The sequence below is a fragment of the Monodon monoceros genome, unplaced genomic scaffold, assembly GCF_005190385.1.
Source record: "Monodon monoceros isolate NGI ecotype Baffin Bay Population unplaced genomic scaffold, NGI_Narwhal_1 Super_Scaffold_8, whole genome shotgun sequence".
Taxonomy (NCBI): domain Eukaryota; kingdom Metazoa; phylum Chordata; class Mammalia; order Artiodactyla; family Monodontidae; genus Monodon; species Monodon monoceros.
Genome location: NW_021703785.1, coordinates 57,435,671 through 57,461,081, shown reverse-complemented (window position 1 = coordinate 57,461,081; position 25,411 = coordinate 57,435,671). Strand labels below are relative to the sequence as shown.

The window sequence follows — 25,411 nt, the reverse complement described above, 5'->3', positions numbered from 1 at the left end:
GTCAAAATTCCAGTTTCCTCACGTGTAAAGTGCTATAAATTATACTACATATCCAACGGGGTTGTTAGGATTAAATGCAGAAAAATGTATGTGTGGCAGAGACTCGCAAACTGTTCACCAAATCATTTCTTTTTTTTCCTGGATAATCAGCTAAACCACATTTCACATCGTCACCTGCAGTTAATTGTGGTCATAAGACTGAATTCTGGCCAATGGAATGTAAGAGAAAGAAATTCATGTCACTCCTAGGCTCAGCTCTCAAAAATCTCCCATTGTGATCTTTGTTCTTTCAACTTCTGCAGTTTCCCCAGAAGCTACTTGTTAAAGATGGCAGGACCACGATCTTCAGGAAATGGAAGGAAACTTGGTCCCGAAGCACGGTGTGGAGGAGAGCTTTATGCCTGTTAGAAACACTCGTTTTGGACTTTACGTAAGTGAGAAATAAAGTTCGATTTTGTTAAGCCACTGAGATTCTGGGATTTATCTGTTATGGCAGCTAGCATTAACTAAAATAGCATGTAAAGCACTTAGCACAGTACCTGTTTAATAAATATTATCAATGTTATCAATATCAATATCAATATCAATATCATGACTCTTAATAATACAGACCAAGAGCCTAAAACTCTGAACTTAAAACACAAGCAATAGTATGGAAATCTCTTCTGCAGTATACAAGACTTGGGCCCCCCCTTTTTTTTAAAAAAAAAACTAGAGAAATAAAGTTGCGTGTAGAAGTAGGAAAAATCTGAACAGTTCACGTATGTAACTTGTAGAAAATCAGTATTTTGTATTTATATTTGCTACATACACTTAGGGGAAAAAATTAACAATATAAAAGAAGAAAAATTGAATTAAAAATTTAAGTTGGTGCTATCTTTAAAATAATATTTTTTAAAAGTTGAAGTATAGTTGATGTACTATATCATGTAAGTTTTAGGTGTCCACCATAGTGATTCACAATTTTTAAAGGTTGTATTCCATTTATAGCTATTATAAAATATTGGCTGTATTCCCTGTGTTGTACTATATATCCCTGTAGGTTATGTATTATATACACAGTATATTTTATACACAGTTTGTACCTCTTAATCCCTTACCCCTATTTTGCCCCACCCCCTTTCCCTCTCCCCACTGGTAACTATTAGTTTGTTCTTTATATCTGTGTAAAATAATATTTTAAATTGTTTCTTCCTTGTGATGACTTCAGTGTTATGATTCATTCAATGATTTCTCTTAGTACTTCACACAATGCTTATCTTTCTTTCTTGAAAATGTCTTTTCTTGGCTCCAACACTTTCTGATATTTTAACACTTTTGCTCATGCCTATTCCCAGTTCTCTTAAAGCCCAGATCAAATTTCGCATATTCAAAGACTTCCAAGACATCCTGGTTGGAAAGGATCCTACTTACACTGAACTGTAACATTTATAAAATCCAAGGCTCTTAACCATTTGCTCTCTTCTATAGTAGGGTTTATTTTCAGGTGGGTTTATAGAGCTTGCTTCTCCTTAACAGACTGTAAACTACCTGATGAGAGAGACTGTGTTTTTTGTTTTGTTTTGTTTTGTTCTAACATCTTTATTGGAGTATAATTGCTTTACAATGGCGTGTTAGTGTCTGCTTTATAACAAAGTGAATCAGCTATACATATACATATATCTCCATATCGCCTTCCTCTTGCGTCTCCCTCCCACCCTCCCTATCCCACCCCTCTATGTGGTCACAAAGCACCGAGCTGATCTCCCTGTGCTATGCGGCTGCTTCCCACTAGCTATCTATTTTACATTTGGTAGTGTATGTAAGTCCATGCCTCTCTCTCACTTCGTCCCAGCTTACCCTTCCCCCTCCCCATGTCCTCAAGTCCATTCTCTACATCTGAGTCTTTATTCCTGTCCTGCCCCTAGGTTCTTCAGAACCATATTTTTTTTAAATTCCGTATATATGTGTAAGCATACGGTATTTGTTTTTCTCTTTCTGACTTACTTCACTCTGTATGACAGACTCTAGGTCCATCCACTTCACTACAAATAAGTCAATTTCGTTTCTTTTTATGGCTGAGCAGTGTTCCATTGTATATATGTGCCACATCTTCTTTATCCATTCATCTGTCGATGGACACTTATGTTGCTTCCATGTCCTGGCTATTGTAAATAGAGCTGCAATGAACATTGTGCTACATGACTCTTTCTGAATTATGGTTTTCTCAGGGTATATGCCCAGTAGTGGGATTGCTGGGTCATATGGTAGTTCTAGTTTTAGATTTTTAAGGAACCTCCATACTGTTCTCCATAGTGGCTGTACAATTTACATTCCCACGAAAAGTGCAAGAGGGTTCCCTTTTTTCCAACCCTCTCCAACGTTTATTGTTTGTAGATTTTTTGATGATGGCCATTCTGACTGGTGTGAGGTAGTTTTGATTTGCATTTCTCTAATGATTAGTGATGTTGAGCATCCTTTCATGTGTTTGTTGGCAATCTGTATATCTTCTTTGGAGAAATGTCTATTTAGGTCTTCTGCCCATTTTTGGATTGGGTTGTTTGTTTTTTTGATATTGAGTTGCATGAGCTGCTTGTAAATTTTGGAGATCAATCCTTTGTCAGTTGCTTCATTTGCAAATATTTTCTCCCATTCTGAGGGTTGCCTTTTCATCTTGTTTATGGTTTCCTTTGCTGTGCAAAAGCTTTTAAGTTTCATTAGGTCCCATTTGTTTATTTTTGTTTTTATTTCCATTACCCTAGGAGGTGGGTCAAAAAGGATCTTGCTGTGATTAATGTCAAAGAGTGTTCTGCCTATGTTTTCCTCTAAGAGTTTTATAGTGTCTGGACTTACATTTAGGTCTTTAATCCATTTTGAGTTTATTTTTGTGTACGGTGTTAGGGAGTGTTCTAATTTCATTCTTTTACATGTAGCTGTCCTGTTTTCCCAGCACCACTTATTGAAGAGGCTGCCTTTCTCCATTGTATATTCTTGCCTCCTTTATCAAAAATAAGGTGACCATATGTGCATGGGTTTATCTCTGGGCTTTCTATCCTGTTCCACTGATCTATATTTCTGTTTTTGTGCCAGTACCATACTCTCTTGATTACTGTAGCTTCATAGTATGGTCTGAAATCCGGGAGCCTGATTCCTCCAGCTCCATTTTTCTTTCTCAAGATTGCTTTGGCTATTCAGGGTCTTTTGTGTTTCCATACAAACTGTGAAATTTTTTGTTCTAGGTCTGTGAAAAATGCCATTGGTAGTTTGATAGGGATTGCATTTAATCTGTAGATTGCTTTGGGTAGTTAGTCGTTTTCACAACATTGATTCTTCCAATCCAAGAACATGGTATATCTCTCTATCTGTTGGTATCATCTTTAATTTCCTTCATCAGTGTCTTATCGTTTTCTGCATACAGGTCTTTTGTCTCCTTAGGTAGATTTATTCCTAGGTATTGTATTCTTTTTGTTGCAGTGGTAAATGGGAGAGTGTCCTTAATTTCTCTTTCATATTTTTCATCATTAGTGTATAGGAATGCAAGCAATATCTGTGCATTAATTTTGTATCCTGCTAACTTTACCAAATTCATTGATTAGCTCTAGTAGTTTTCTGGTGGCATCTTTAGGATTCTGTATGTATTGTATCATGTCATCTGCAAACAGTGACAGCTTTACTTCTTCTTTTCCGATTTAGATTCCTTTTACTTCTTTTCCTTCTCTGATTGCTGTGGCTAAAACTTCCAAAACTATGTTGAATAATAGTGGTGAGAGTGAACAACCTTGTCTTGTTCCTGATCTTAGTGGAAATGATTTCAGTTTTTCACCATCGAGAACGATGTTGGCTGTGAGTTTGTCATATATGGCCTTTATTATGTTGATGTAAGTTCCCTCTATGCCTACTTTCTGGAGGGTTTCTTTTTTTATCATAAATGGGTGTTGAATTTTGTCAGAAGATTTTTCTGCATCTATTGAGATGATCATATGGTTTTTCTCCTTCAATTTGTTGATATGGTGTATCACATTGATTGATGTGCATATATTGAAGAATCCTTGCATTCCTGGGATAAACCCCACTTGATCATGGTGTATGATCCTTTTAATGTGCTGTTGGGTTCTGTTTGCTAGTATTTTATTGAGGATTTTTGCATCTATGTTCATCAGTGATATTGGCCTATAATTTTCTTTTTTTGTGACATCTTTGTCTGGTTTTGGTATCAGGGTGATGATGGTGGCCTCGTAGAATGAGTTTGGGAGTGTTCCTCCCTCTGCTATATTTTAGAAGAGTTTGAGAAGGATAGGTGTTAGCTCTTCTCTAAATGTTTGATAGAATTCTCCTGTGAAGCCATCTGGTCCTGGGTGTTGTTTGTTGGAAGATTTTTAATCACAGTCTCAATTTCAGTGCTTGTGATTGGTCTGTTCATATTTTCTATTTTGTCCTGGTTCAGTCTTGGAAGGTTGTGCATTTCTAAGAATTTGTCCATTTCTTCCAGATTGTCCATTTTATTGGCATATAGTTGCTTGTAGTAATCTCTCATGATCCTTTATGTTTCTGCAGTGTCAGTTGTTACTTCTCCTTTTTCATTTCTAATTCTATTGATTTGGGTCTTCTCCCTTTTTTATTCCTGATGAGCCTGGCTAATGGTTTATCAATTTTGTTTATCTTCTCAAAGAACCAGGTTTTAGCTTTACTGATATTTGCTATTGTTTCCTTCATTTCTTTTTCATTTATTTCTGATCTGATCTTTATGATTTCTTTCCTTCTGCTAACTTTGGGGGTTTTTTTGTTCTTCTTTCTCTAATTGCTTTAAGTGTAAGGTTAGGTTGTTTATCTGAGATGTTTCTTTTTTCTTGAGGTAGGATTGTATTCTATAAACTTCCCTCTTAGAACTGCTTTTGCTGCATCCCATAGGTTTTGGGTCATCATGTTTTCACTGTCACTTGTTTCTAGGTATTTTTTAATTTCCTCCTTGATTTCTTCAGTGATCTCTTGGTTATTAACTAGTGTATTGTTTAGCCTCCATGTGTTTGCATTTTTTTACAGACTTTTCCCTGTAATTGATCTAGTCTCATAGCATTGTGATCAGAAAATATACTTGATAATCATATCAATTTTCAATTTTCTTAAATTTACCAAGGCTTGATTTGTGACCCAAGATAAGATCTATCCTGGAGAATGTTCCATGAGCACTTGAGAAGAAAGTGTATTCTGTCATTTTGGAATGGGATGTCCTATAACTATCAATTAGGTCCATCTTGTTTAATGTATCATTTAAAGCTTTTGTTTCCTTATTTATTTTCATTTTGGATGGTCTGTCCATTGGTGAAAGTGGGGTGTTAAAGTCCCCTACTATGATTGTGTTACTGTCCATTTCCCCTTTTATGGCTGTTAGCATTTGCTTTATGTATTGAGGTGCTCCTATGTTGGGTCCATAAATATTTCCAATTGTTATATCTTCTTCTTGGATTCATCCCTTGCTTATTTTGTAGTGTCCTTCTTTGTCTCTTGCAATAGTCTTTGTTTTAAAGTCTATTTTGTCTGATATGAGAATTGCTACTCCAGCTTTCTTTTGATTTCCATTTGCATGGAATATCTTTTTCCATCCCCTCACTTTTAGTCTGTATGTGTCCCTAGGTCTGAAGTGGGTTTCTAGTAGACAGCATATATAAGGGTCTTGTTTTTGTATCCATTCAGCCAGTCTATGTCTTTTGGTGGGAGCATTTAATCCATTTACATTTAAGGTAATTATTGATATGTATGTACCTATTACCATTTTCTTAATTGTTTTGGGTTTGTTATTGTAGGTCTTTTCCTTCTCTTGTGTTTCCTGCCTAGAGAAGTTCCTTTAGCATTTGTTGTAAAGCTGGTTTGGTGGTGCTGAATTCTCTTAGTTCTGCTTGTCTGTAAATGTTTTAATTTCTCCGTCGAATCTGAATGAGGTCCTTGCTGGGTAGAGTAATCTTGGTTGTAGGTTTTCCCTTTCATCACTTTAAATATGTCCTACCACTCCCTTCTGGCTTGCAGAGTTTCTGCTGAAAGATCAGCTGTTAACCTTATGGGGATTCCCTTCTGTGTTATTTGTTGTTTTTCCCTTGCTGCTTTTAATATTTTTTCTTTGTATTTAATTTTTGATAGTTTGAGTAATATGTGTCTTGGCGTGTTTCTCCTTGGATTTATCCTGTATGGGACTCTCTGTGCTTCCTGGACTTGATTAACTGTTTCGTTTCCCATATTAGGGAAGTTTTCAACTATAATCTCTTCAAATATTTTCTCAGTCCCTTTCTTTTTCTCTTCTTCTTCTCGGATCCCTATGATTCAAATGTTGGTGCGTTTAATGTTGTTCCAGAGGTCTCTAAGACTGTCCTCAATTCTTTTCAATTTTTTTTCTTTGTTCTGCTTTGCAGTCATTATTTCCACTATTTTATCTTCCAGGTCACTTATCTGTTCTTCTGCCTCAGTTATTCTGCTATTGATTCCTTCTAGAGAATTTTTGATTTCATTTACTGTGTTGTTCATCATTGTTTGTTTGCTCTTTAGTTCTTCTAGGTCCTTGTTAAACATTTCTTGTGTTTTCTCCATTCTATTTCCAAGATTTTGGATATCTTTACTATCATTACTCTGAATTCTTTCTCAGGTAGAGTGCCTATTTCCTCTTCATTTGTTTGGACTGGTGGGTTTTTACCTTGCTCCTTCATCTGCTGTGTGTTTCTCTGTCTTCTCATTTTGCTTAACTTACTGTGTTTGGGGTCTCCTCGCAGGCTGCATTTCATAGTTGCCATTGTTTTGGGTGTCTGCCCCCAGTGGCTAAGGTGGTTCATGGGCTGGGTAGGCTACCTGGTGGAGGGGACTAGAGCCTGTGTTCTGGTGGATGAGGCTGGATCTTGTCTTTCTGGTGGGCAGATCCATGTCTGGTGGTGTGTTTTGGGGTGTCTGTGACGTTATTATGATTTTAGGCAGTCTCTCTGCTAATGGGTGGGGTTGTGTTCCTGTCTTGCTAGTTGTTTGGCATGGGGTGTCCAGCACTGTAGCTTGCTGGTCATTGAGTGGAGCTGGGTCTTAGCATTGAGATGGAGATCTCTGGGAGAGCTTTTGCTGTTTGATATTACGTGGAGCCAGGAGGTCTCTAGTGGACCAGTGTCCTGAACTCGGCTCTCCCACCTCAGAGGCACAGGTCTGACACCCGGCCAGAGCACCAAGAGCCTATCAGCCACATGCCTCAGAAGAAAAGGGAGAAAAAAAGAAATAAAGACAGAAAAAAATAAAATAAAGTTATTAAAATAAGAAATAAAAATAATTATTAAAAATAAAAAAATTAAAAAGTAATAAAAAAAGAAAAAAGAAAGAAAGAAGAGAGCAACCAAACCAAAAACCAAATCCACCAATGATGCCAAGTGCTAAAAACAGTAATAAAAAAAAAAAAAAGGACAGACAGAACTCTAGGACAAATGGTAAAAGCAAAGCTATGCAGAGAAAATCACACAAAGAAGCATATACATACACACTCACAAAAGAGAAAAAGGAAATATATATATATATATATATATATATATAAAGGAGGAAGAGAGCCACCAAATCAATAAACAAATCTACCCATGATAATAAACTCTAAATACTAAACTAAGATAAACATAAAACCAGAAACAAATTAGATGCAGAAAGCAAACCCCAAGTCTACAGTTGCTCCCAAAGTCCACCGCCTCAATTTGGGATGATTCGTTGTCTATTCATGTATTCCACAGATGCAGGGTACATCAAGTTGATTGTGGAGATTTAATCCGCTGCTTCTGAGGCTGCTGGGAGGGATTTCCCTTTCTCTTCTTTGTTCGCACAGCTCCTGGGGTTCAGCTTTGCATTTGGCCCCGGCGCTGCGTGTAGGTCGCCGGAGGGCATCTGTTCCTGCTCTTACAGGACGGGGTTAAAGGAGCCGCTGATTAGGGGGCTCTGGCTCACTCAGGCCGGGGGGAGGGAGGGGTATGGATGGGGGGCGAACCTGCGGCTGCAGAGGCCGGAGTGACACTGCACCAGCCTGAGGTGCGCCATGTGTTCTCCCAGGGAAGTTGTCCCTGGATCATGGGACCCTGGCAGTGGCGGGCTGCTCAGGCTCCCGGGAGGGGAGGTGTGGATGGTGGCATGTGCTTGCACACAGGATTCTTGGTGGCGGCAGCAGCAGCGTTAGCGTTTCATGCCTGTCTCTGGGGTCTGAGCTGTTAGCCAGAGCTTGTGCCAGTCTCTGGAGCTCGTTTAGGCGGTGCTCTGAATCTCCTCTTCTCATGCACCCCAAAACAATAGTTTCTTGTCTCTTAGGCAGCTCCAGACTTCTCCCGGACTCCCTCCCAGCTAGTTGTGGCGCACTAGCCCCCTTCAGGCTGTGTTCATGCCACCAACCCCAGTCCTCTCCCTGGGATCCGACCTCTGAAGCCCGAGCCTCAGCCCCCATCCCCCGCCTGCCCCGGCGGTGAGCAGACAAGCCTCTTGGGCTGGTGAGTGCCAGTCGGCCCTGATCCTCTGTGCAGGAATCTCTCCTCTTTGCCCCCTGCACCCCTGTGGCTGTGCTCTCCTCTGCGGCTCCGAAGCTTCCCCCCTCCGCCACCCACAGTCTCCGCCCGCGAAGGGGCTTCCTAGTGTGTGGAAACTTTTCCTCCTTCACAGCTCCCTCCCACTGGTGCAGGTCCCGTCCCTATTCTTTTGTCTCTGTTTTTTCTTTTTTCTTTTGCCCTACCCAGGTACGTGGGGGAGTTTCTTGCCTTTTGGGAAGTCTGAGGTCTTCTGTTCAGTAGGTGTTGTGTAGGAGTTGTTCCACATGTAGATGTATTTCTGATGTATTTGTGGGGAGGAGGGTGATCTCCACGTCTTACTCCTCTGCTGTCTTGAAGGTCTCCTCGAGATCTTCTGTGGTATTGCCCACAGAAAATAGTAGAGTTTTGTGCAAATAGTTGATACTAGACTCACTGGTATAAAAGCCCCAAGTATATGAGATTCCCCCTAACATTTTAGTATCTATCTTCCATGGAGTTTTATAAGAATGAAGAGCAACAGCTGAACAATACTTTATAATTGGGGAACAATAGTGGCAGATATGGTATTTTATGGTCAATGGTTTCGGTTAGAGGAAGTTTACAAAGAATACATTGGTGCCTGATTTTCCATTTTGAAACGAGGATGATTTTATATGTACTACTGGTTAAACTTATTTTGCTTTTTTTCAGTCCATCCTAACTATTCATTTTTTTCCTTCTTTTTTGCATATTTGCTTAAGATGTTTTCCTTAAAAATATTAAAAGTAATAGATAAATTTTTTAACATTGTATATGCAACATTATAAGGACTTTAGAATGTTAAACTCTGAATCTTGCCTTTCATCTTCAATGTGATTGCTGTGTAATATCCTAGTTTCACCCTGTGTTTACCCTCTAAAAATTAGTAATTTTTTATAGTCAGTGTTTACTTAGATTTACCAATGTATCTACTGATTTCTTTGCTCATTATTGATTCTTGCATTCTAATCCTTCCTCCTTGGTTTATTTTTCTTCTTTCTGCAAGGGTCTGTGAGTGGGAAATTTTCTTAGTCTTGGTTTGAAAATGTCTTTATTTTATCCTCACCTTTGAATGTTAGCTTAACTGGATAGAAAGTTCTAGATTAACATATATTTTCCCCCATCATTTTGAAGATATTATTTCATTATCTTTGGCATCTATTGTTTGTAATAAGAAGCCAGCTTTGTATGTGTATTGTTTCTTTGTAGGTAAATGTGACTTTTAGGCCCATCCTTAACATTTGTAGAACCCAGTGCAAAATTACAAATGGAGGCCCACATATCATATGTCTAAAAATTTATGAGTTAAAAATCAAGCCAACAACTTGAATAAAATATATTCTATTGTGTCTTGACAAATACAGCTTTTTAATAACCTGGATGGCCAAGTCTTGAATTTAGTATTCTTGGAATCTTTGGGGTTCCATATTGGAACTTGGCACAGCAGGGAGGGAATACCATCCTGGTCCCTGTCCCAGAGTTCATCTCCCATCTTTTCCAATCCTGGCTTCATCTCACACTGCAAGGAGCTTTACACATATGCTTGGGGACACTCCACTTCCAAGCCCTACAACAGTCCCTCCCTGACCACCCCGTGGCCCTAAGGGTGTGCAGCCTGTCTTAGGGGGGATGGATATAGGGAAGAGGTCCATGCAGGTCCTAGAAGTGGACTGGGAATTCCAGGGTCTTGGGCACCTGGAACATGGTTTGGAGCGAAGGGGCAAACTTTGGGTGGGCATGTTTCTTGATGTTGCAGTGACCTCCTTAATGGTTTCTTCCCATCCAGTCTTTTTCCTCACTATCAGAGAGAATTTTTTTAAAGTGCAAATCACAGCATTTTACACTCTTGCTTAAAAACCCTTTAAATGCCTCCCATTGCATTTGAAAAAAATCCTTTAAAAGGACTACAGATCTCTGGGTGGTACTTCAACAGGCTAAGCTCTTTGGGAAGAGCCTTTATCCAAGATGTTTCTCTTCCTAAGACACGCTCTCCTACCTGCTCTTCCCATGACTTCTATCGTATAATTTTTGGCTTAAATGTCACCTCCTCTCCAAGTACACCTTCCCTGTGTTTGCTATTACTGCATCTTGCTCATCTCCTTCAGAGTACAAGTCATGAATTTATTTTACTTGTTTAGTGTCTTCTCCTTCAAACTGCAATCTACACTAAAGAGACTGTCAAAGATAAGATTTCCTGGGAAGTCGACTCTGAGATGATTAGCACATAGAAAGTTTATTAGGAGGGACTCTAATTAACACCTATTGAACAAAAGAAAGTAAGACTGAGCAGCAATCATTCAGGGGAGGCTGGCTTCCTAGAAGGGGGCTGACTTTCAGCAAACCAGTTCCCTTCAGCTGAAGCGATTCCTAAGAGGGCTGCAGCTGTGTTCTGGGCAGGGCGGCATCACATGCAGGACGGTCCATGCCTTGCGCCACTCAGATCCACTTCCTTCACACGAATCTAAGGAGCAGTTCCTTCAGGACACTGGGGTGCCATTTTTCCTTGGGAAACTTATAAAGAGGAAGGTTAGTAAGATGAACTACAACCCCCCTGCTGCTGCAGTTGGTCTTGAGGCTGCAACCAGTAGCCATCCTCTCCCTCCTCACTGTCAGTTAGCACCTCTGAAGGTTTAGGTGATTTACCCAGTGGAGTGACTCAGACTCTCCAAACCCATGAGTTCCAGTTACTGTTTACCATGCCCTTCTCAGGCTGCACCTGCCGCTCTTGTCCATTTGTCATCAAAATTGCACAAGACAGTACTAAAAGATGTCTAAGTTGATTATCTGGGTGCCCCAAACACATGCTTCCTTGCCTCCACTGTGTAACAGTAGCCCTACTGCCTCTTGATGGTAAGAGTCAATTACGCCCACCAGGATCTTACTCTTGCCTGCTGGTCCTTGAAACGAGGGGCCCAAAGTGCCTGGGTGGTGGTGTAGCCTAAAGTTCAATGGATATTCCTGCTGTGTTCCCTGGTAGAAATATTCCCCCTCTGAGAACCAAGACCTTTAAACCTGTGGTTACAGTTGTGAGGATGAAAAAGCAGAAATTCCCCAAGTGGGTCACTGGAATTGATGGTAAATAGGGACACTCCTGCTTCCACACTTGGATCTCATTCCCAGGTATTCTGGGGATACAGCACCATATAATGGTGATTGATTTAGAGCATTACTACATCCTTGAGGGTAGCACTTTATCCTCATAGGGTATCATCCCCAAGCTGACAATTCAGCCAAGCTTTCAACAGGCTGCTCTATTGCTTATTAGGCCAGTAGCTTCTGGGTGTTTTGCCAAGGGATAGGTCCAGTGGATTCCACAGCCATGTGCCCACTGCTACCTCTCCTTTGTTATAAAGCGGATTCCTTGGTCGAATTCCATATTTAAGAAGCTCTTTCATCTGACAAAGGGCAAGGAAGCAATTCTAAATGGAGTGTATTGGATCACTTTTACACATAAAGGTGATCTTATGCGGGAGTGATATTGATACTATGAGAGGAGCAATCTCATGCCTGGTCCAGGGAGCAAAGTAGGTTTATCTTTTTATTGTTTATCTATTTTTTTAACATCTTTATAGAAGTATAATTGCTTTACAATGGTGTGTTAGTTTCTGCTTTATAACAAAGTGAATCAGCTATACGCATACATATATCCCCATATCTCCTCCCACTTGCGTCTCCCTCCCACCCTCCCTATCCCACCCCAGGTTTATCTTTTTATGCCACCTGTTCAGCATAGCGTCTGCCTCAGTGCAGGTGAAGATATGAATCAGCAGAGTAGTCTACTTTAGCCAGGGCTAAGATGCTTGTTTGTTTATTTAATGTGTTTTCATGGTGAGCAAAGGGAATTCATCTGGTTCTTGGGGTGAGGGAAGAAAGGAATTAGAATTAAAATTCTTTTCCTAGTCTCCATTATCACTTCTCTCAAGCTTCCCCCTGCCCTGCCCTGTTTTATGCTATGTTTATTTATCCCAACTATAAGAGCAGAAATTATCCCCAAAGTAGTTTGATCAATAAGGATTGAGGTTGTAAAACTTACTGTGACTGATCATGTTTACCTGTTTGGTTAAGCTAATTGAAAATCACGGTGGAATCTCCCTCTAGATAGATTCTATATTTTATTACATTTGCAAAATCCTAAAAGTTATGTCATTCTCAATTCTCAGAAATAATGATGCTTTTGAGAATGTCAGACAGATTTCCTGACTATGAATTACATACACAGGTAAACAATCTTATATAGTGACCTAAATATTCCTTATTTAGCCATTGTAAGAGTTGGTGGTCCTCTGGCTTATCTCTCTCAATCTTGACCAGCCATGAGAAGAGGGAGGGGCAGAGAAGAAAAGGTGGAGATAATCTGAGTGCTCCTAGCTGTTTTCATTCTCTCAGGAGAAATAACATTCAAGTCTTTGAGGAAGTAACTGAAATCTCTTTTATTTTTGCTTGTTGACTGTCAAGAACTTTCTAGTGACGCATGAAAAACAAGTGTCCGCCTAGGGGGACCTTCAGAAGATTTTCTTGGCAAAGAAAATTGTGTAAGAGGTGCACTCAATCAAGTCCACCTGAAGGAAGTGGGGCTGGATTGGCTGACCCACACCTGCCCCAAATGACACCTACAGGAGAAGAGCACAGTGGAAGAAAAGGGAGCAAACAAAAGATGATGTTCTAATTTTCCATTTACTGAGATATTACCTTTTGAAATGAGCTTCTGAAGCCTCTAAGAGTGATTAGAATTGTTCTATGTCCCACCCACCTTAACCCTTACGTTAACTGTGTTTCCCTAGGTTCTTGACAGATGCTTTTTACCAGCATGGTCCTGTATTAGGGTGAACACCAGGAGGAAGAGTCCTCGTCCTCGCGCACCTTGGAGATAGAGCCCAGTTTCTTCTTAAAGTACTACTTGTAAATTGACAGCCTTTTGCCCTGTAGAAAAAGTTTAGAGAGCTCTAAAATAATCTTCTTTGGAACAACGAATTTTGCTGTTTTCAGATAACAATTATAGAGAGCTTCTGGAGCTGGAAAAAAAAAAAAGAAAAGAAAAAGAAATCACCCAGCACTAGTGCACAGGTCAATTTTAGGTGAAGAGCCTAGGATTTGTCTAATGGAAAGTTACTCAATCCAATAAATAATACTAATAAATGGCTAATTCTTTCAAGTACATTAACGTTAACCTAATTAGGTTTCCTTTGTTCCAGATGTAAATGAGGTAATCAAGTCCGGCCAGTCAGGTGTTACTTGCTTTTCTTAAATAACACTGTTTCAGGCTTCCCTATCTTTGAACACACTGCTCTCTCTTCTGGAAGAGGCTTCCCTCCCTTTTTCATCTAACTACCACTTGTCCACGAAATTCACCTTCCCGGGAAGTTTTTTTCCTAACCCCCTGTATAATTCGTGGTCCCCCATTTGCGTTCACTTAAGCATTCTGTATCACACTTTGCACCCTGGACTGGAACAACCAGACTACACCTTCCTTGAGATCAGCAACCATGTCTTATTCCACTTTTCATCCTCCAAGATGCTGCAAATACAGCATCAGGCACACGATAAGCAGTGAGTGCTCAGGAAGTGTTCGATGACGCAAACCCCCATTTTTTCTCAAACATGTTTTATTGAAGTAATTTTCATCAGGTTGATACCTAAAGAAACTGACTTCAGTGTTTTGAGAAAAGTAGGCCTCTTTTAGTAAATTCACTGAACCGCTACCTTGGTCAAGCCACTTCGTTCAGTGGATATTAAGGGTCTATCACGTGGACCTTCACTCAGTGGATGTTGAGGGCCTACCACATGGACCCTCCTCATTCAGTGGCTACTGAGGGTACAGAAATAAGCCCAGAAGTCTTGTTTTAAAGAGTTTATAATCTAGGGAAGAAGATAGGGATAGATAATGTACTTCTTAGAGGAAGTGAACAGTACATTTTTGAGCAATGTGAGATTTATGTATCAGAATACGTACAGGGTCCTGGAAATCAGGGAAGGAGTTACATCTGACACCATCTGAATGAACTTCAGTTGCCGATGCTGTTGAATCAGGAGGAGGATGCAGGGTAGGAAGACAAGAGTAGGTGGTATTTGACCTGGATTTTGAAAGATGAGTAGGAGACTGATGTGTACCTTGGCGTGTTGTTAAAGATAACAAGGGCTCAACAGTGGTTAAAGCAGTAAGAACAGAGTTTATTCAGGAACTATTGCAATAGGGGAAAAGAAACCTCAGTATAGAACTGGGCTCAGTTCCCCTACTGCAATAGTTTTTGATTAAAATCTGTTTTTACTGCCTTAACTACTGTCTGGTTCTGGTTTTCTTTATGGGAGGAGAGGGTGCTGACTCAAGGCATTTCAAACTGAGGCAAAAGAATGAACAAAGAGGAGTAAAGCAACTGAGGGAAAAAGTAAGTAATCTAAAGAAAATTGAGCAGTCAAGGAAAACAGGAATTCTCTACAGCCAGAGCCTCCAGTAGTGTTGCACAAGCGCTGGAAGATGAGGAAAAGTAGGCTTCTTTTAGCTTAGAAAATGCTATGTTTTCCTATTTAAATGGGGAAAGTTTAAATAAAATTGCTTGGAAAGTTATGCCAAGAAGTTGGGACTTTATACTGTAGAGCCAGGGAGTTTCCAGAAAGCTGTGCAGTGCTTTATAAAGATGACTGTGGTCTCAATAGATGTTAGGCTGCATGAAGCACCAGGAAGCAGCTCCACTCCCAGCCTCGGTTTACTCATTTATAACAAGAAAAAAAAATGGGTCTTTCGCTGTCTTAGGTCCCTTCCAATCTTGACAGCCTGCTTCCCCGAGGTACCGCTTCCTTCCTTCCATTACCTGGGCCCTGGGCCTCACTCCCTCCTTCCTTCTGATCTTGGTTCAGTTGCCACCTTCTCTATTCCCAAGCCTTAGGGGCTTTTCGACCGGTAGGTAAATGGGGGATGGTGGGGGCGTTTCTGGAGTAAAACGAGTCTCTCCTCCGAGGCCCTTTGTTCCCTGCAAGCACCACCTCAGTAATGCCCACGTGGGTAGGGCGCGCTATGGAGCAGGGAGAGGAGTTTCCAATTGCATGTCCGTCCTAGGTCCCTTTGGGGTGGCTGGACGGCCCTCCCCACGGCCAATCATCCAGGGAGGGCGGCAGGAGCCCGCCCCTCGCGCGTCCCTGGTTCCCAGAGAGACAAAAGCCTTTGAGTCTCGGCAGCCACTGAGCGCGACCGCGACTCTCCGTAGAGCCTGGGGGCGGATTCGGACGGCCAATCGGCTTCTTGAGGAGTCCCGTGCCCGCTGGCCCAGGGCCGAGAGACTACAGGATCCCAGCCTGCCCGGCGAGCGGATTTGCCCGGGGCTGGCCGGGCGAGCTGGCGGCGGCATCACGTGAGGCGGCCCGGACCACGTGACTCGGCAGCCCGGCCCCCGGCCCACTCGCCAGCTCCGCCTTTAAGCCCGCCACTCGCTGGGTCCCGCAACGCTTGCGAGGTCCTCCCGGCGCTCCCGGCTGCTGGGCCTACATGGACGGCGCGCGGCCGCGGCTGGCCTCCCAGGTAGCCGTGGGGAAGGGGGGGCGCGGGCCCGAGCTTGCGGAGGCCCCTTTCGCCCCTGCCTTCTCCTTGCTCCCCCTTCCCCGCGGGCCTGGCCGGCGCGCCCTGTTACTCCTGCGCCCTCCCTCCCGCCCTCCGGCCCGGGTCCCCCGGCCCCCCCCCGACCCCCCCGTCCGCCGGGCGCTGCATCCGGGCGGGTGATGGGGCGGCCGGCTCCGCACCGTTAGCGCCTTTGCTAGCGTTTCTTCCGAGGAGGATGGGGGACAGGGTTGGGAGAAGGTCGGGAAAGTTTTCCCTACTCTCTCTCTTTTTTGAGCTTCAGGGACGCGGTTTTGCTCGTAGCTGCAGTCTGTCTCTGCTCTCGACGCTGTTTGCGTGAGAGGAGACCTCCCCTCCGCCTCTCCCGGTTCTCCCTCGGCCCTTAGCATCTCTTCCTCGCCTCCGAATGTCACAAACTATACTCTACGCTGTTTCCCTTTCCCCCACACCACGGAGTCCACCAAGGGGTTTCACTTAATAGGGACTTTTATCCAGGAGTGCGATGAACCGAATGAAAAGACATTTCTTGTCCTGCCTCGGGTAGACTACCTACTCTGTTATATTTGAGATGAACATCTAGGCACGCTCTTGTCTGCTCTCGTAAGTAAGCTTTTTGTTTATATTTATTTGCATGTGAGACTCTCCGAAGTCATCTGCTGCAGAACTTTGCACCTGGGAATTACAATTTTATAAAGCAATATTATAACACTTAACACCCCCCCGCCCAGATTCATAGTCTTATTTGTCTTTGGCCTATTCTTTTTGGGGGGAGGATTATAGCCCTTGGAGGCAAATACTATGAGTTGCTGAAGCTGGTGTGCGTTGTGAGCTAGTAACATGAAAATACCAAGGTATGTAATGCTGAAAGTAATGGAAAAATGATTTAACCCTGACAACAGTTTATAGTGTGCTTTAGATTTTAGAAAGTATCCATTTGAAGTGGGCGCTGGTGAATTTCACCTTTTTAAACTGCTTTCAGGGTTGAATATGTAACTGTATATTTAGATTCTATTAATATAGCAGTTGATCTGTGGAATGGATATCTTTTAATCCATTGTGAAAATACCAGTCCATTTATTAATACTTCTAGACAGGTCCTTTTTTTCTGCCCTCCAGCGTTTCTCTTGAAGAGGGGATATTAATCTCTAAAGAGATATCTTCCACGGTGGCTTTTATGTGTGATCCAAATGATCAAGTTCCAAGAACTTCAGAAATCAAATAGCCATAAAAACCAATGCAATCAAGTTTGTAGCTTTAAAAAAATTCTTTTAAAAAATTTAAAGCGTTGCCTCTGTGTTCCAACAAGAGCTTGGCTACATCTTAATAATCGGTTCAAGCTGAGGAGTCTGAGACAGTGTCCTCCTTTATCTGAAAGTCAGAGTGGGGAAGATGAAACTGAAGGGAAGTCAAAGATCTTTATTATTATTTTATTTTTGGAGTAAGCATCAATCTTTATTTTTTAAAATTTTTTTGAATTTTATTTTATTTATTTAATTTTTAAGACCTTTATTATTATTATTATGCTGTTCCTTCTGTGTGTACTACATTAAAGAGTAAGACAGGCATGGGAAACAAGGTTTGGACCCTCAAGGAATCTAGAATCCAAGCAGAAGAATAAAGAAGAATGTACATTACATGTAATTTATATCATCTAAAGATAACAAGTTAATATTTTGGGGTGTAAGCCCTTTTTTAAAATTTATTTATTTATTTTTGGCTGTGTTGGGTCTTTGTTGCTGTGCGCGGGCTTCTCATTGCGGTGGCTTCTCTTGTTGCGGAGCACGGGCCTAGAGCCCAGGCTTAGTAGTTGTGGTGTACGGACATAGTTGCTCCGCGGCCTGTGGGATCTTCCTGGACGAGGGCTCGAACCCGTGTGCCCTGCATTGGCAGGCGGATGCTTAACCACTGCGCCACCAGGGAAGCCCTAGGGTGTAAGTCCTTTTCACGAGACAGATTTACTGGGTTGCTGTGTTCAGATAGTGAGATTCCAGATTGTAAGAGATACTGTGATATCCAAATCTAGTTCATTCCTGAGCCTAGGAGAGCCAGTAGCAAAAGTTTGAGTATTGAAGAATTTACCCAAATCTATTTGCTTCTTGAGTTTAGATAGAGTTTGGATAGCAAGAATTCAAATAGCTGGGGAGACCTCTATGTTTTCTAGTATTAGATATACTTTAAAAAATGAGATCATACTCATGCATAATATATTGTAACGTGTGAAATGACTTCAGAAAATGATGAATCTCATCTCAGGAAGATTATACTCAGACCATTCCTGAAGGATGGTCTCTATTTATCCCACAACCCCAGAGAAGATTCCATGGCTTTTCTAAGCTTAGCATTCCATGGGGGAAAAAGAATATTTTTGCCCAGGTATCCTTTTTCATGCTTAAGAAAAAGTTCTAGTTTGGGAAATAGACAAAGTCTACTAGTGCTTCAATCCTGAACTCAAGTGGTATTGTGTAAAACATTCAGTAATATTGTTTACAGCTGTGGTAGAGGTGTTTTCCAAAGATGACTGCCAGCAATTCCTCCCATCCCTCCACTACTGCTTCTCCTCCCATCAAGAGATGCCGTCTGTTTCAGCTCCCTCTGCATCTAGGCTGGCCTTGTGACTTACTTTGACCAGTAGAACATGGTGGAAGTGATGTGTGCCAGTTCTGGACCTATAGTCCTTAAGAGGCTTGGCAGCTCCAGCATTTACCCTCTTGGAGGCCAACAGCATGTACAGAGGCTTGGGCTAGACTAGGTGGAGAAAGAGAGCCCACCTGAGAGAGATATGCGAGCAAGGCCTGTTTCAGCCCTAGTTAGTCAAGTTTCCAGTGCCTGTGACCCCAGCTGAGCCCAATCAAAACACAGAATTGAGAGAAATAGCAAATTGCCGTAGTTTTAAGCCACTGAGTTTCAGGAATGCCATATTACTCAGCAAACGGTAACAAACCCTGGGTATAAATCTGGTTCACATGTAAGTCAGTTCCAAGATGGGATCCCTGAGCACAAAATTGTGGCCAGCATATGCAGTGGCATGCTTTAAAGATAAATCTCTAAATGAATTAAATCTTTACTTCATATTAACATAGGGATGTACTTACTGAATTGATTAAACTGAAGACTGGCTATGTCGAGTACTAGGTAACTGGTTAAGTCAAAAGTCATTTTCTTTTGTGTAGCTGGTTATTATTTGTATATATGATTGTTACTATCAGTCTTAACACTTGGTGATAGGATTATCTGACATGTTTTAAAGGAATTGCCAATTGTTGAGATGACAGATGTGTGGTGTTCCTTGCAGTTTGCCATTTGCTCAATTTAGCACCGTGATTGTAGTCATAAGTCTTGACAGTACAGGTGTAAGATCTGCTGCAGTGAACACATGTCTTGAGAGGTGCTTTGCTCTCAAGGGTCAAGGAGAGTGAATCTTATGTAGAATGTCATTTCTAATGGATATGTTGCAGGACTTTAAAAAATAACTGATGGATTTTTCAGGGGCACTTATTGCCTTTAAATGAAAAAGTTCTCTGAGCAGCTTTCCATTCCAATTCTGGTTAGTTCGGTTTAAAAAAAACCCAGAAAACCAAAAAAACCTCTTTTCTTGGAGAAGAAAAGCTCACAGGAGATCAAATGGATGCCTTTATAGACTTATGGTCTCCAACTCCCCCCAGGCTCTGTCTTAGCACCTTTTTAGGTTTCCGTGGTCAGTGCTCTTTCCCATCCTCCATGGTGGCTGCTTCAGACTTGAGGCCCTTGTTTTTATTGCTTCACCCCATTTTATGTTGTACCTCCCCTCTTGTTCTCAACAGTAAGCCTTCCATCTTCCTTCACTGGGAGAATTGGTGACCTCAGGAGAGAATGCCCTCAAATGCAAATCAAACCCACAATGACCTACCACCTCACACCCACTAGGATGATTATAACGATAAAGACAGACAATAATTAGGTGAGGATATGGAGAAATTGGAGCCCTCATAAATTGCTGGTGGAACTGAAAAACGCATCCTCTTTTAGCAGAGTCTCAATAGCAGAGAGAATGATAAAGAAATTACCTCCAACCTCTGGTTCCCCAACCTTTAAACTCCCTTTCATCGTATCCGTCCTTTCCTTGTGTTGTATGGAAGATTCCCCAGCTTTCTATAGCTTATGTGCACCTCTGCTTCAGATCCCATTCCCTAGTCTTTCTCAGAAACCTCATTTAGTTATGTCCTTTCCTCTATCTTTCTACTGACTCCTTCCCAATAACATTTAAACATTTTCAGGTCTCTAACATGTTTGGAATAAAAAGATCATCCAAAATATGTCCTTCAGCCCCAGCCCATTTTACAGTTACTACCCTCGTTCTCCTTTTTCCCTCATAGTCAAATTTCTATTTCTTTTTTTTTAAATAAATTTATTTATTTTTGGCTGCGTTGGGTCCCCGCTTCTGTGCGCTGGCCCCCTCCAGTTGCGGCTAGCAGGGGCCATTCCCCGCCGCGGTGCATGGGCCTCTCATTGCGGTGGCCTCTTCCGCTGCGGGGCACGGGCCGTAGGCACGTAGGCTCAGTAGTAGTGGCATGCAGGCTCAGTAGTTGTGGCTCGTGGGCTCAGTAGCTGTGGCTTGTGGGTTCTAGAGCACAGGCTCAGTAGTTGTGGCGCACGGGCTTAGTTGCTCCGCGGCATGTGGGATCTTCCTGGACCGGGGCACAAACCCGTGTCCCCTGCATCGGCAGGCGGACTCTCAACCACTGCGCCACCAGGGAAGCCCTGGACATGCCTACTTTGATATCCCACAGGTAGCTAAAGGTAAAATGTCCAGGGTAGAATTCCTCATCTCCTCCTGAAACTAGCTGTGTTCTCTCTACCATAGTAAGTGGCATTACAGATCGCTCACTGCCTAAGCTGAGCATCTGAGTGTAAGCCTTGGCTCTGCCTTTTTCCTTATCCCACTCCCTCCTCCCATTCAGTCAGGTACAGAATGCTTTTGAGTCTGTTTGAGCCTGTTTTCCCCACTTGTGTTTCCCTGGCATAGGCTTCCATTCTTTCTTTCCTGGTTACTGCAGCCGCCTTAGGCTCTGAGTATGTCTCCCCCATCACCCCCATCTAGTCTGTACATTCTGCCAAAGTATCCTTCACAGACATACACACCTGATCACGCCACTTCCCTGCTTAAGATCCTTCAGTGGTTACATGTTGCTCTTTGGATAGTCTAAGCTTTTTGGCTACAACTGTGCTGAATTTCTTTCAGTTCCTCCACCAGACTTTTACCTGGCATATATGTTCACTGTTCCAGGTGCTTGCCTTCTCTTCAGGTACTTGACACTTCCTGATTCTGGTGATTCAGTAGCATCCAAACCTCCTGGTCAGAGCATGGCCACACTGTGGTGAGCATCTGTTTATGTGCCTAGACCCCCCTGATCACATGGAAGTTCTGCTGGGAGTGAGAGGGTGATGTTGGCTGTGTGTCATGTTTACCTAGAGGACTTTCGGTGAACATTTACGGAGTGCATATAGTGTGGTTCTGCCTGTCTATTGCTGGAATTTTAGTTTGGCTTTAGGCCATTACAGGGCACAGTTGATGCTTTTCACGCAGCAGGGACTAGTAGATGAAATCCCTTCAAAGATGTCCCCGTAGGAGAGGTTCATGATACCATCAATAGGTTTGAACTTGGGTCCCTCCATTCCAGCCTTGGACTTATTAGGAAAATAAAATGAACTATTATTGTGTTCTATCCATTTCTTTGTTGACCCATCTATTTTTATGTAGTCTATTTTGCAAAGTCTGTATGTTTGGTGCAAAAAAACCCACAAAACCATAGAAGAAAATTATTTGTAATCATGGAGTTTTTTTTTTTTCTGGTTTCCTTTTGAAAATAAAAGTGTTTTGTAAAAGCAACGTAGTCAGCTTCACAACCCTGAATGTTATTCTTTTTTGTTGCTAATGCTGTTGCCACTTGGGTTGTTTGCTTTGCTAACCCTAACACTTGGCTTCAGTAAAATTAATTCGTCACTTACAATGAGCGGTCAGATTCCCGACTTCCTAGAATTGCCTAAAGCTTCTGTGCAATGAAATGAAAGCAGCCTCTTGGATGATGGGGCTTAAGAATTGCTTCCTGAGGCCATTGTTGCAAATTGTGCTTCGAGTTAAGTAACCTGTTGGTGGTTGGGAGGTGACAGTAGTCTTCTTAAATGAGTGATGAATTTGAAGGAAACTGATGAGGCAAAGGGGAATCACAGTGAGTGTTAGGAAATTCTAAGACAGCAGCATGTGGTCTTTATTTTATTTTATTTTCCGGTACGCGGGCCTCTCACTGTTGTGGCCTCTCCCGTTGCGGAGCACAGGCTTGGCGCAGGCTCAGCGGCCATGGCTCGCGGGCCCAGCCGCTCCGCGGCATGTAGGATCTTCCCAGACCGGGGCACGCCACCAGGGAAGCCCAGCATGTGGTCTTTAAATGAAGCTAGGAGGGTTACCTTGTCACCTGTACAGCTGCATCTTTATGAAGGACGGCAGAAACTCCTCTGGAGAATGCTACATTCTTAGAGTCCCTTAGTCTTTGTGGAATATGTCAAGTATTCAGGACATTCTTTCGTTTTCATTCTTGCAGTACAGTAATATTGCAGAAAAGAGAAGTGGATGACAGCTGTTCTACCTGTAACAGCATCAGTGTCTCAGCAAATCTCTGAAACTTTGCTCCTTTGATGTAGTTATACCAGAGAATAGGTGAAATAGTTTTAAAGTGTATTTTTATTTAAAAGACTTTTAGGCCGATTCTTTCAGAGGCTTGTCTGGACCTGGGAAATACATTTGGTGTCCAAATCAGAATTGTAGCATCTGCTCAGTCTCAAAAAGCTCATCAGAATAAGTATGGAAGAAAATGCTATGAGTAACATGTAGCTCTTCTGTAACTTGAGAGGTTTTTTGAATTGCTTTTGCTGTAGCGTGGATATATGACATAATGAGTTGTAAAGTTGTGCCCCAGAAGTTTACCCCAAACCCTATTCCTGTTTCCTCTGTTTGAAAGTTTTCTTAGAATTGAAACATAATGTACTCAAAAATAGGGAAAGATGGCCACACCCTTAAATCTTTTGTCTTCAAATGGGAACTTCTGTTGGTGAAAAAGGAAGAAGGCTATGAAAAAGCACTTGTTCCTGCAGGAAACCCGGATGATCTTCACTGAGGAAATGCTTACATTTTGTCATATGCTTACAATACTGAGAATCTGAGTTCTGGGATTTCATGTAACAGTTTTCTGGGAGACATAATTTTTATATAGTAATTGTTGTGCACATATTTTTTTTCCATTTGCATGTATCACGTGGGCTATATGTTTGCATGTTGCATCTCATTGCTAGCTTAGTTGTTTCACTTGCATTTGCATTCTAGGTTTCCACTTACTAGGATTGACTTTCTGTTAGTCCTGAAGTTCCTCAGAGGCAGGGGCCATGATTGTATTGCTTTATGATTTCCCCCAGCATTATTGTATATGGGGTCATTGTCAGAAGAATTCATGTATACTGTCATTTTGTTCACATTATCATAATGGTAGAGGTTTTTTTTGGCAAGGCATCTCAGACTTTATCAGTAGCTCATTAACTATAAATAAATTCCTATTGTAAGGTGGGTTAGCAACTAAACTGATAAGTAAAGTCATCACCTATCCAGTTTATGAAAAGAGAGAAACCTCTATTAGGAATCTTCAGTTTATGTGTGAGTGCTTTAAAGTTTTTTGCAATTAAATCATTTTTCATATTTGACATTGCTGTTTCAAATAGTCTAAACCTGGCTATGGCTTGTATGCTGAGGAACGTACAGGGCATTTTAAATGGATTGTCCCAACATTCAGAGTCCTTCCTGTTTCCTGTGAGGGTATCAGCTTCCAAGAAAAAGAATGATACAAGTTCACTTCATGCCGGAAGGATGACACCAGAAAAGCAGTCAGAATCTCGGGGCTAACCAGTTCTGGGTTGCTCACTCTGTTTTGACCTCTTTTCCTTAGCAAGCTCTTAGGTCAGCAGAAGATGGGTTGGGAGGTGTAAAGTCTCATCAGTAACATCAGTCTCCTTTGCGCCAAATACATCTGGTTAGAATTTGGGGGTCGAGGTCTCTGTGGAAGCTGGCTTACGAGGCAACCCTAAATTTCTGGTATTGTTTAGTACTGAGACCATTATTTCATCAGAAACAAAGTTTTCCTATATTATTTTCTTTATTTCCTGTTGTTTTTTTAAACGCTCTAGATATATTCAAATATATTTTTGCTGGATCAGTAAAACAAAGCCTTCCCCTCACCCTCTCTTAACACTTGGTTCTTAGGGGAAGGGAAAACAAATGTGCTCTTAGAGGGATCAGAAGATTGGCTGCTACATTACTCCTTCAGTCTTCCAGTTCTAGATGTAGATTTCTAAAGTTGGAAGGTCTCTTTGTCCTCTTGATTGAATTTGCTTTCAGAGTGTAAAATGAAATAACCTTTTCTTCCCCATGCCACCAGCTCTCTGAGGGACAGTGCCAGTCGCTAGGAAAAGCCATCCCAGGGAATGGGATATAGATCTGTAGTACTAATGGACACAGAGTCAGTCTGTGGGAACACAGGATGTATTTTCAAGTGCCAAAGAAAATATGGAGATCCAAGTGGGTCGGCATATTATCCTTTGAGAGCATTAAACTCTTTTCCAATCTCTGCTTCCATTTCTCTTTTCTGTTCTTCTGTCCTTGCTTTATCTCCATAGAGCAAAAAAATCATTGATTCACCTATTAATGCATGAGTGATAATTCAGTCTGAACATGTCAGTGCTATTTATGAGAAAGTATTTCCTAAATAAAATAATGAATAAAAATAATGCAAAAAAGTCACTATCTCATTGAACTTCACAAGTTAACTATTTAACATAACTGACATGCTAATTACAATTCATTTTTATGATTATCGATCAAGCCCTGGAAGGACCTGTTCATCGAGGCAATTAGTTTGGTCTAGTTTGAATTGCTGTAAGTTCTGGAAAGTTCTAAGAAGGTGATATTTCTTTTAGAAATGTTCCATTCAGAATTTCCCTAATCTGAGCTTGCCTTCCCAAGACAGAATTATGATTATACTTTCCCAGAATTATTTTTTAGGTCTGAAACTTCTACATTTAATTTTTAAAAATGCATCTTTGAGTTTATTAATACAGGCTTGATAAAAGCCCATGGGATCATTATTTGATTTTTATAAGTTGTGGTAAAATATACATAACATTAAATTTATCATTTTAACCGTTTCTGAGTATACGGTTTCATGACATTAAGTTATGCCAGTGTCATCATTCTCAGTCTCCAGAACTTTCTCATCATCCTGACTGAAATGCTGTATCTATTAAATAATAACTCCCCAAACCCGTACCACCTAGGCCC

General features: G+C 41.6%; 1 protein-coding gene across 8 annotated transcripts in view; it reads left to right on the top strand.

Moving 5' to 3' along the window:
* The window catches only part of RCBTB1 (RCC1 and BTB domain containing protein 1), a 67,661-nt gene that overhangs the window by 4,457 nt on the left and 37,793 nt on the right, over nt 1-25,411 (top strand). For 2 of the 8 annotated variants that reach the window (XM_029210278.1, XM_029210277.1), the window contains one exon: nt 303-430. In XM_029210278.1, the coding sequence (XP_029066111.1) occupies nt 353-430 (78 nt within the window). In that variant the 5' untranslated portion in view covers nt 303-352. Of the gene's footprint in view, nt 1-302; nt 431-15,910; nt 16,021-16,551; nt 16,657-25,411 lie in introns of those variants that run through there. The other 6 variants (XM_029210280.1, XM_029210285.1, XM_029210282.1 and 3 more) reach the window with 6 other exon arrangements.